We start from the raw sequence: 12,528 nt of genomic DNA, 5'->3' as shown, positions 1-12,528 counted from the left end.
GAGAGAGAGACGGTGGGAGAGAGAGACAGGGAGGGAGGGAGAGACCGAGAGATTGATCCTTGGGATGAGAGGAGTGATCGAGTAGATTGGGCTGAAACTCTCCAGAGTTTAGAAAAATGAGAGGTGATCTCATTGAAATATATTCTGTGGTGGATTGACAGGATAGATGCTGAGAAATTGTTTCCCCTGGCTGGAGAGTCTTGAACTCCGGGGGGGCGCATAATCTCAGGAAAAGGGTTTGGCCATTTGATACTGAGATGAGGAGGAATTTCATCACTCAAAGGATTATGAATCTTTGGAATTCTCTACACCCAAAGGGCTGTGGATGCTCAGTTGTTGAGTATATTCAAGGCTGAGATAGATAGATTTTTGGAATCCAAGGGAATTGAGGGATATGAGGATCGGGTGGGAAAGATCAAGGTCAAAGATCAGCCATGATCTTGTTGAATGGCGGAGCAGGCTCAAAGAGTCGAATGGCCTACTCCTGCTCCTAATTCTTTTCTTATGTTCTTATATTCTTATGATAAGCAATGTATTTCAGCCTTTGCCTGTTAAAATTGGGGACCAAAGTGAATGGCCCAAAACCTGGTGTCAAATCAAACAGTTGATCCAAAAGCATTTGAGCTATAAACAAAGGGTAGCCGTTATATTTGGGGTAAGTACTGCAGAATTACTGGCACAACAGTTTTTTTTTTAAAGGGCCAATTGTAGAGGGGGAGTGATTTTCTGATGATGCATGCATTTTTGGCTAACATCCATGCCTGGACCCTCTGACTAATGGCTTGTTTGGCTGATTAATGCTGGCATACTGGCTGCTTTGCACAAACCAGGCTAAGAATGAGGAAATTCCTGACATTGGGCCAATTTTGAGGCAGATGGAGGTTCTGTCTCAAACAAGTTCCCCCAGAAACTACCAACAAAGGTGGAGGGAGGAAGACAAACGTAGGTCCCTTGCAGTCAGATTCAGGTGAATTTATAAAGGGAACAAAGAAATGGCAGACCCGTTTTTAAAAAAAAAAATACTCTGGTTCTGTCTTCACGGAGACCGACACAAATAACCTTCCGGAAATACTAGGGGACTGAGGGTCTAGTGAGAAGGAGGAACTGAAGGAAATCCTTATTAGGCGGGAAATTGCGTTCGGGAAATTGATGGGATTGAAGGCCGATAAATCCCCGTGGCCTGATAGTCTGCATCCCTTAAGGCAGTGGCCCTAGAAATAGTGGATGCATTAGTGATAATTTTCCAATAGTCTATCGACTCTGGATCAGTTCCTATGGACTGGAGGGTAACTAATGTAACACCACTTTTTAAGAAAGGAGGGAGAGAGAAAACGGGTAATTATAGACCGGTTAGCCTGAAATCAGTAGTGGGGAAAATGTTGGAATCAATTATTAATGATGAAATAGCAGCGCATTTCAAGTCAGCATGGATTTATGAAAGGGAAATCATGCTTGACAAATCTTCTAGAATTTTTTGAGGATGTAACTGGTAGAGTGGACAAGGGAGAACCAGTGGATGTGGTGTATTTGGACTTTCAAAAGGCTTTTGACAAGGTCCCACACAAGAGATTGGTGTGCAAAATTAAAGCACATGGTATTGGGGGTAATGTACTGACGTGGATAGAGAACTGGTTGGCAGACAGGAAGCAGAGAGTCGGGATAAACGGGTCCTTTTCAGAATGGCAGGCAGTGACTAGTGAGGTGCTGCAGGGCTCGGTGCTGGGACCCCAGCTATTTACAATATACATCAATGAATTGAGTGTAATATCTCCAAGTTTGCAGATGACCCTAAGCTGGGTGGCGGTGTGAGCTGTTAGGAGGACGCTAAGAGGCTGCAGGGCGACTTGAACAGGTTAGTTGAGTGGACAAATGCATGGCAGCTGTAGTATAATGTGGATAAATGTGAGGTTATCCACTTTGGTGGCAAAAACACGAAGGCAGATTATTATCTGAATGGCGGCAGATTAGGAAAAGGGGAGGTGCAACGAGACCTGGGTGTCATGGTACATCAGTCATTGAAAGTTGGTATGTAGGTACAGCAGGCAGTGAAGAAGGCAAATGGTATGTTAGCCTTAATAGCTAGGGGTTTTGAGTATAGGAGCAGGGAGGTCTTACTGCAGTTGTACAGGGCCTTGGTGAGGCCTCACCTGGAATATTGTGTTCAGTTTTGGTCTCCTAATCTGAGGAAGGATGTTATTGCTATTGAGGGAGTGTAGTGAAGGTTCACCAGACTGATTCCCGGGATGGCAGGACTGACATGAGGAGAGACTGGATCGACTGGGCCTGTATTCACTGGAGTTTAGAAGGATGAGTGGGGTTCTCCTAGAAACATATAAAATTCTGACGGGACTGGACAGGTTAGATGCAGAAGAATGTTCCCGATGTTGGAAAAGTCCAGAACCAGGGGACATAGTCTAAGGATAAGGTGTAAGCCATTTAGAACCTAGATGAGGAGAAACTTCTTCAATCAGAGAGTTGTTAACCTGTGGAATTCCCTATCGCAGAGAGTTGTTGATGCCAGTTCATTGGATATATTCAAGAGGGAGTTAGATATGGCCCTTACGGCTAAAGGGATCAAGGGGTATGGAGAGAAAGCAGGAAAGGGGTACTGAGGTGAGTGATCAGCCATGATCTTATTGAATGGTGGTGCAGGCTCGAAGGGCTGAATGGCCTACTCCTGCATCTATTTTCTATGTTTCTATGAAACCTGTTGGATCCACGTCCTGATACAATGTCTGGGTCTCCAAAGGATTTCCAGGGGACTTATCAGTGTGGCCAATAGCCCTGCGGAATAGTAAAATAATGTTTCTTTTACTTAACACTATGCTTGTTACTGGCTAGGATTGGGTGCTGACGGGCACTGGGGTTGCTGAGGTACTTGCTGACTTGCCTTTCTTTGACTGTCTAATAACCTGCTCAGGCCGCAAACTCTTCCCCCCCCCCCCTCCCCGCCGCACGCTGAAGCTTCGTGCCAGCGATGGTGATTGGAGGCGGCAGCTGTGTGGTAACCGCCCCTCATTTGCAGCCCTCTGATTGGCAGGCCAACGTAATGGGCAGCCGTCTGATTGGCAGGCCAGTCCAGCCACTGACGTGGGTCGGGAGAATCCCACCTGGTCTTTGCACTGATAGGCCGGGGAACCCTGGTGGAGAAAGCCTGCATGTCAGTGGCTGGACAGGCCTGCCAATCACACGGCTGCCAGTGAGGGGGTGGTTACCATGCAACTGCTCGCCTGAGTCACCGTCCTCGGCTTGAAGCCGCAGTATGGTGCGAGTGCTTGGCCCGTTTATTTAACTGCGTGGCCCAAAGAGCACTGCGCGGCCGCGCATGCGTGCAGCTTAGGGGGAACCGTGCATGCAAATATTGTGCTTGGGGAAAGTGGAGTTGAAGTCGAAGATCAGCCGTGATATTATTGAATGGCGCTTCGACTTTTATTTCCAAGAGGAAGGGAGGGGTGAAATTGCAACATCTGCAGCACGCTGGTGCAATGATCAGATCGTGGTCTATCTTCATTCCTCAGCCAAATACAATCGCCATAATTTCTCTTGTAGCCACGTGGGGCAGTGCAGTGGCCCTCATGGATTTACATATATTGTGCTGGTTACGCTCGTAGATGAGGGGTAGCACATACTGTTCACTTTTTAACAATCTATCCCTCGTGCTTTATTTCTCGTTTGCTACAAGAACATAAGAATCAGGATCAGGAGGGCCCCTTTACAGCCCCTCGAGCCTGCTCCGCCATTCAATAAGATCACGGCTGATCGACCTTAACTCCACTTTCCCACTCCATATCATCCCTTAATTCTCAGAGTACAAAATTCTATCTATCTCAGCCTTGAATATACTCAATGATACAGCAGCCCCAGCCCTTTTGGGGTAGACAATTTCAAAGATTCACAACCCTCGGAGTGAAGAAATTCCTCCTCATCTCGCTGACCTATAATTGGCTTCTGGTTAAGCAATGCCTGTGTAAGGGGAAAACTGGAAGGCTTCTCCTCCCACGAGTGGACCCTCTGATATAAAAGGTCGACACTGGCCCCAACCCGTGTAACAGCCCCCGGAGTTAGCATATAGAGACGAATGGCAAGGTACAACGATCTTTTATTACGAACGTCCGGGAACACCTCTCATCACAGCCGCCTGTGAGTGGAGATGCTCTCCGAACAGCACAATCATACAACTTTTATACATTTCAAAACCCCTCCGTTCCCTGGTAAGACCTCCCTAGATCTCTAATTGGACTGCCTTATCAGTGCTACTTCTCTAATTGGACTACCTTATTAGTGCTACTTTGGATTGACATGCCAAGACCCTCGTGACCACCTTAGGCCGTGACTAGAATGACTTCATTAGGTCAGAATTTGTTGATTCTCCTTGATGCCCGTAAGTCTGCCTCGAGCCTCTTTACAAGGTCTTATCAATGTCTGTTTAGGTTCTCGCATCGTATCCTGTCGGAATATTATTGAATTGATAACTTCTGGAGCCTTGGTACTGGAATGTACAAGGCCAAAGAGAGGCCTTTTACCTCCTTATGGGTCGGTGCAGGAACCAGCACTTTAACCCTTGTCCCGCTGGTACCCCTACTGCCAAATTTCTCTCTTGCAGCCTGGATTTTAAAATTCTCATCCTTGTTTACAAATCCCTCTATGGACTCGCCCCTCCCTATCTCTGTAATCTCCTCCAGCCCCACAACCGCTGAGATGTCTGTGCTCCTCTAATTCTGCCCTCTTCAGCATCCCTGATTATAATCGCTCAACCATTGATGGCCGTGCCTTCTGTTTCCTAGGCCCTAAGCTCTGGAACTCCCTGCCTCTACCTCTCTTTTCTCCTTCAAGACGCTCCTTAAAACCTACCTCTTTGACCAAGCTTTTGGTCACCGTCGCTAATTTCTTCTTATGCGGCTCGGTGTCAAAGTTTTTATCTTATTATTCTCCTGTGAAGCACCTTGGGACGTTTCACCATGTTAAAGGCACTATATAAATACAAGTTGTTGTTGTTGTTGTTAAATGGCCGACACCTTGTCCTGCGACTATGCCCCCTAGTTCTAGACTCTCCAGCTGTAGGAAACAACCTCTCTGCATCTACCCTGTCAATCCCCCTCAGAATCTCGTATGTTTCAGTGAAATCACCTCTCATTCTTCTAAACTCCAGAGAGTATAGGCCCAATCTACTCGATCGCTCCTCATGGGACAACCCTCTCGTCTATGTCTCTTGCTCGCTTACTGGCTTTATTTCTCGTTCACTATCTATCTATATCATTAAAGATATAGAGTGAGGTGCTCAAGCTAAGTTTGATGTACAACTAATGAGACTTATCTGTTTCAGTCTTCACTGTTGGTTTAACTTATTCTCCTCTCCACTACAGTGCTGAAGTCCTTGTGGTTCTCCCTTTTCCCACATCCAATGTTTTGAAAGAGTATTCCAGAGGTATGCTAAGCTGTGACTGCATCATATTTAATTTTCGACTGTTACTTATTTGTATTCCAGAAACTAAACGACGGTGTGGTTTCCAGCGTGGCATCGACCTGTGACAAACCACCAGCCTCTGAGGGCAGCTCCACGTCGGGTGTGATGAGCACCAGCAGTAATGCAACTCCCACCTCTGCTGCTGCTGCTATCCTGAGGAAGAAAGAGGATTCTCCCTTCAACTGGATGATGGGCCTGACCGATCCCAAAGGTAATCTTGTTTCCTGCGACTGGTCCTTCTAAGATGTGCTTAACCATGAATAAACTGAGACCTATATCATTACAGGTTATGAACTATAGTCAGCACCGCTGCTAATTTTCGCAGGGTAATGTGTTTCATGCAGGAGAGGTGACTATTCCAGCGCACTCCTGGCCAGCCTCCCACGTTCTGCTCTACCTAAATTTGAAGTCATCCAATGCTCAGCTGCCCGTGTCCTAACTTGCACCAAATCCCACTCACCCAACACCCCTGTGCTCGCTGACCTACATGGCTCCTGGTTAAGCAACGCCTCGATTTTAAAATTCTCATCCGTCTTTTCAAATACTTCCATAGCCTCGCCCCCTCCCTATCTCAGTAATCTCCTCCAGTCCCACAGCGCCCTGAGATGTCTGCGCTCCTCTAATTCTGGCCTCTTGAGTATCCCTGATTTTAATCGCTGAACCATTGGCGGCCGTGCCTTCAGCTACCTGGGCAATAAGCTCTGGAATTCCCTCCCTAAACCTCTCTGGCTCTTTCCTCCTTTTAAAATGCTCCTTAAAACCTACCTTTTTGCATCTGCCCTAATTTCTCCCGATGTGAATTGGTGTCAAATTTTGTTTTAGAACACTCCTGTAAAGCACCTTGGGATGTTTCACTACATTAAAGGTGCTATATAAATACAAGTTGTTGCTGAGACCACTGCAGTATACTGGTGCTATGAATCCCCACTAAAACCTCGGTACTCTACAGTGTTGTTGTCTAATGCCCTGAGCAGTAAATGGCCTTTTTTATTAAAAAAAACATTTTTTTTAAATGACTGACGGCATTTTATTTCTACATCTTGAATTATGTGATCCATGGCCTAAACTTTGAGATTGAACAGCAGAGGCGGGAAAGAACTTTCTTTAAAAAAAATGCATACAGTAGCTATAAAGTGTTCCTATAATCATTGCAAACTTTTGATAAGTTCACAGTAATGACCCAGCACTAATTAATGTGAACATCGTCCTGCATCAATAATCTAGCCAATGCTGCCATTAAGAGCCAGTGCTGACTGTACGAAAACTAAATGAAATCATCACAAAAAATTTCCGATTCCTCCTAAAGTCCTAGAATGATTTACAAGACGGTAATCACGTGGTTCAAAAGACTGCCGGAGCTTTGGTCTTGGTTTTTTTAATGACTGTGTCGTGTAAATAGCTTGATTACGTTTCTGCCTTCTAATTGCTGCTGAGTATTTCATGGAAGCCCTGAACCGCAAGAAAAACGTTGACGTTACAACTTTTGGAGAGGTGAAAAACCAGATACCGTATCATGCTTTTGCTACTAGGAGTTTTCATTGCTCACCGGGACCCTCTAGTGGTAGGAGCAAGATATTGCAGCAGTAACTGTTGAGCAGACCTCTGATCGTTATGGTCCCGGAATTTGCGGTTGTAACAACGGCGAATCTGTTGCTTGCTTTCGTTGCTGTGTAAAACTGGCAGCAACTCCTGGCGTCCACGCACGCGCTGTTAAACGCGGAAATCCAGAAGTTGCTATCAGTGATATCGTGCTCCTCCACAAGGTGTGCTGTTGCAGTCTTCGCTGATGCAATCAACACAGAATCAGTAAATTGACGTGAACTTTCACTTTTTACACACTATTCTCACTGTAAAACCATTGAAAAAAATTGAACCTTGTTGAATGTGTAATTGAGCTTTTTTAATGGCATACTAAGTCATAATTACTGCTGAACAATCTCTCCAGAGTGTCATTCCCGCCATTCCATGATAAAAATTCTGTAGATTTTTTAAATCATTTTTATTTTATTAAAGTTTGTTTATAATATTTCAGCTTCTACCTTACTCCCATATGTATGTCCCAATCTTTATCATTCACCTTTTAATCAGTTTACAAAAAGTGAAATAATCAGTGCTTTTTACTTCCTGGTTTGCTGTCTGTGAGAATTCTTCAATCTAATTGGCTGCTCAGCCTGCTTGATGATTCCAATGTTACTGGTGCCACAGATCCCTTGTAGATGGCGCCAGATTGAAACTGAGCCTGCTAAATCTTTGTGAGCAGCTTTCTTCGAGTCAGCAGCGAGCGTGTCACTTTACTAGGTCCATGTTCAGCACCGGGTCGCTGTCTATAAGGAATCCCTACTTCCGTTCTTCTACTCACGTTCTTTCCCAGGAGTTCTAAAATGTGAAATTGCTTACCTTCCATTAGTTTTTCTTCCTTCTACAATCTACAGACTTTTAAAACTCAAGTATGGCTGGACCTAAACTCTGCCTCATGATTTATTTTCATGGTGTCCTCCAATGTGGGCCTGTACCTTTACGAAACTTGATTTTTATTTGAGAAGATATTTGTTGCGTGCTGTTGAAGTTTTAGAGGAGACTGGGTGGGTGCTGCTCTGGGTTACTGCACTGTAATTTCACCAGGATCTTGAATCTTTTTGCACCGGTTGCCGGCTGTACAGGTCTGATGTGAAATTAATTGGACCAGTCTTGATCCATTTCCTAGTGAGTGCAGCAGAAAACCAGCAAAATGCAGACTGATGCAATTGGGTGTGTTCTACTTGGATTAGAATTGGGGCAGAATAGAGGGAGCTGTGAATCCTGAGTTTACTGTACCGGATGTGGAAGTACTCCATGCTGCCAGCAAGTAGCCCAGGCATCTGCTCCCCAGCACTTGAAGCATCCACCTGGATGAGCAGAAAAATGAGAGAGATGCTGGAGAGGAGAATTATCATCTGTGGATATAACTTCAGTGCTCTCCAGTAAATCTCCATCTTACTACATCTGTAAATATCTAAAGAGAGAAGAGCCAGGTTAACATTTTGGGTCTAGAAATTTTGTCCGAACCCTGCACACTGAAACATCAACCGGTTTCTATAATCTCCAGTATTTTCCCTTTCATTCCAGTGTTTGCATTTAATTGCTGCAAATTTTCTGGGCCTAAAGTTTAAAACCTCCATTCACGGAAGGAATGGATTCAAAATTCGGCCACATTACCACAATCTTGACTCCTTATTTTTCTTTCCTTGGTTATCGTAACTGTTTTCCCCTGAACTTTTCCCATAGGTAGCCGACAGATGCCTTTCTTGACGAAAGAGATGAAGCCCGGTGGCTTGTTTGACTCCTTGAGCACTTTGTCGAAGCCTTCAGCATCCCTGCAAACGTTCAACAGTTTGTTAACTCTCACGCCCAGTAGCTGCAGCACCACCGGCTCACTGAGAAATCTCCTCTCCGCCAGCTCAGGGAAGGTGAGCCATGTTCTCCAATGAGAAGGAAAGACTGTAAGAGAAGGGACAACCATCCGTGGCTAACTAAGGAAATAAGGGATGGTATCAAATTGAGAACAAGGGCATACAAAGTGGCCTAGATTAGTGGGAGACCAGAGGATTGGGAAACTTTAAAAACCAGCAAAGAACGACTTTAAAAAAAAAATATAGGGAGGGAAGATAGATTATGAAAGTAAACTAGCAAGAAATATAAAAACAGATAGTAAGAGTTTCTACAGGTACATAAGAACATAAGAATTAGGAATAGGAGTAGGCCATCTAGCCACTCGAGCCTGCTCCGCCATTCAATAAGATCATGGCTGATCTGGTCGTGGACTCAGCTCCACTTACCCGCCCGCTCCCCATAACCCTTAATTCCCTTATTGGTTAAAAATCTATCTATCTGTGATTTGAATACATTCAATGAGCTAGCCTCAACTGCTTCCTTGGGCAGAGAATTCCACAGATTCACAAACCTCTGGGAGAAGAAATTCCTTCTCAACTCAGTTTTAAGTTGGCTCCCCTGTATTTTAAGGCTGTGCCCCCTAGTTCTAGTCTCCCCGACCAGTGGAAACAACTTCTCTGCCTCTATCTTGTCTATCCCTTTCATTATTTTAAATGTTTCTATAAGATCACCCTCATCCTTCTGAACTCCAACAAGTAAAGACCCAGTCTACTCAATCGATCATCATAAGGTAACCCCCTCATCTCCGGTATCAGCCTAGTGAATCGTCTCTGTACCCCCTCCAAAGCTAGTATATCCTTCCTTAAGTAAGGTGACCAAAACTGCACACAGTACTCCAGGTGCAGCCTCACCAATACCCTGTACAGTTGCAGCAGGACCTCCCTGCTTTTGTACTCCATCCCTCTCGCAATGAAGGCCAACATTCCATTCGCCTTCCTAATTACCTGCTGCACCTGCAAACTAACTTTTTGGGTTTCATGCACAAGGACCCCCAGGTCCCTCTGCACCGCAGCATGTTGTAATTTCTCCCCATTCAAATAATAATCCCTTTTACTGTTTTTTTTTCCAAGGTGGATGACCTCACATTTTCCGACATTGTATTCCATCTGACAAACCTTAGCCCATTCGCTTAACCTATCTAAATCTCTTTGCAGCCTCTCTGTGTCCTCTACACAACCCGCTTTCCCACTAATCTTTGTGTCATCTGCAAATTTTGTTACACTACACTCTGTCCCCTCTTCCAGGTCATCTATGTATATTGTAAACAGTTGTGGTCCCAGCACCGATCCCTGTGGCACACCACTAACCACCGAATACCAACCCTAAAAGGACCCATTTATCCTGACTCTCTGCTTTCTGTTCGCCAGCCAATTCTCTATCCATGCTAATACATTTCCTCTGACTCCGCGTACCTTTATCTTCTGCAGTAACCTTTTGTGTGGCACCTTATCGAATGCCTTTTGGAAATCTAAATACACCACATCCATCGGTACACCTCTATCCACCATGCTCGTTATATCCTCAAAGAATTCCAGTAAATTAGTTAAACATGATTTCCCCTTCATGAATCCATGTTGCGTCTGCTTGATTGCACTATTCCTATCTGGATGTCCCGCTATTTCTTCCTTAATGATAGCTTCAAGCATTTTCCCCACTACAGATGTTAAACTAACTGGCCTATAGTTACCTGCCTTTTGTCTGCCCCTTTTTTAAACAGAGGCGTTACATTAGCTGCTTTCCAATCCGCTGGTACCTCCCCAGAGTCCAGAGAATTTTGGTAGATTATAACGAATGCATCTGCTATAAGTTCCGCCATCTCTTTTAATACCCCGGGATGCATTTCATCAGGACCAGGGGACTTGTCTACCTTGAGTCCCATTAGCCTGTCCAGTACTACCCCCCTGGTGATAGTGATTATCTCAAGGTCCTCCCTTCCCACATTCCCGTGACCAGCAATTTTTGGCATGGTTTTTGTGTCTTCCATTGTGAAGACCGAAGCAAAATAATTGTTTAAGGTCTCAGCCATTTCCACATTTCCTATTATTAAATTCCCCCTTCTCATTTTCTAAGGGAGAGAGTGGCTAAAGTAAATGTTGGTCCCTTAGAGATTGAGACTGGGGAATTAATAATGGGGAACGGGGAAATGGCAGAGACTTTGAACAAATATTTTGTATCTGTCTTCATGGTAGAAGACACTAAAAACATCCCATTAGTGGATAATCAAGGGGCTATAGGGAGGGAGGAACTTAATACAATCACCATCGCTAAAGAAGTAATACTCGGTAAAATAATGGGACTAAAGATGGACGAGTCCCTTGGATCTGATGGCTTGCATCGTAGGGTCTTAAAAGAAGTGGCTGCAGAGATAGTGGATGCATTGGTTGTAATCTATCAAAATTCCTTGGATTCTGGGGCGGTCCCAGCTGGATTGGAAAACCGCAAATGTAACACCCCTATTTTAAAAAAAAAAGGAGGCAGACAGAAGGCAGGAAACTATAGACCAGTTAGCCTAACATCTGGCAGTGTGAAAATGCTGGAGTCCATTATTAAGGAAGCCATAGCAGGACATTTGGAAAAGCAAAATTCATTCAAGCAGAGTCAGCATGGCTTTATGAAAGGGAAATCATGTTTGACAAATTTGCTGGAGCTCTTTGAGGCTGTAACGAACAGGGTGGATAAGGGGGAACCAGTGGATGTGGTGTACAGGTGTGACGTTCGAATTCCGGAAACCTCGGGACTGAGGCAATTCCAGAGTCTGGGTATTTCTGAATTTCAGAACGTCTTTGCCTGGGCCGAGGTCAGTAGGGGAGGAGGGGCCCGGGCAGCCTGAGGTCGGGCCGAGGCCCGGGGGAGGTCGGGCAGCTAATGCAGGGGGTAGGTTGGGTGGCCGAGATGGGGGAGTCCGGATTTCAGATCATTTTCCGATTTCTGGATGACCCCGCCACGAATTGGCCCGGATTCCAGAACATTCCAAATTTCGGAACTTCGGATTTCAAACGCTTGACCTGTATTTGGATATCCAGAAGGCATTCGATAAGGTGCTACAAAAGGTTACGGCACAACATAAAAGTTCATTGGGTTGGGGGTAATCTATTAGCATGGATAGAGGATTGGGGTGTCACAGGGATCGGTGCTGGGGCCTCAACTATTTCCAATCTATATTAATGATTTGGATGAAGGGACCAAGTGTAATATAGCCACGTTTGCTGATGATACAAAGATGGGTGGGAAAGCAAGTTGTGAGGCAAAATCTGCAAAGTGAGTGGGAAAAAATTTGGCAAATGGAGTATAATGTGGTTATCCACTTTGTCAGAAAAATAAAAAAGCAAATTATTATTTAAATAAATGAAAGATCTCATGGCACTATTTCAAAGAAGAGTAGTGGGGTTATGCCTGTTGTCCTGGCCATTATGTATCCCTCAGTCAACATAACAAAAGAGATTATCTGGTCATCATCACATTGCTGTTTGTGGGAGTTTGCTGTGCGCAAATTGGCTGCCGCATTTCCCACATTACAACAGTGACTGCACTCCAAAAGTACTTAATTGGCTGTAAAGCGCTGAGAGAATCCAATGGTTGTGAAATGTGCTATATAAATGTAGGTCACTGGGATGAAAGTTCAAAGAAAATTCAGA

At 44.8% G+C, this 12,528-nt stretch overlaps 1 protein-coding gene across 2 annotated transcripts in view; it reads left to right on the top strand.

Moving 5' to 3' along the window:
* The window catches only part of LOC139236732 (lysine-specific demethylase 3A-like), a 112,174-nt gene that overhangs the window by 76,095 nt on the left and 23,551 nt on the right, over window positions 1-12,528 (top strand). For both annotated transcript variants that reach the window (XM_070866850.1, XM_070866852.1), the window contains 2 exons: window positions 5,486-5,675; window positions 8,729-8,910. In XM_070866850.1, the coding sequence (XP_070722951.1) occupies window positions 5,486-5,675; window positions 8,729-8,910 (372 nt within the window). The remainder of the gene's footprint in view (window positions 1-5,485; window positions 5,676-8,728; window positions 8,911-12,528) is intronic.

This window comes from Pristiophorus japonicus, chromosome 2, assembly GCF_044704955.1.
Source record: "Pristiophorus japonicus isolate sPriJap1 chromosome 2, sPriJap1.hap1, whole genome shotgun sequence".
NCBI classification, from domain to species: domain Eukaryota; kingdom Metazoa; phylum Chordata; class Chondrichthyes; family Pristiophoridae; genus Pristiophorus; species Pristiophorus japonicus.
Note: the sequence above shows the minus strand (reverse complement) of the source record. Positions and strands in the feature narration are given on the sequence as shown.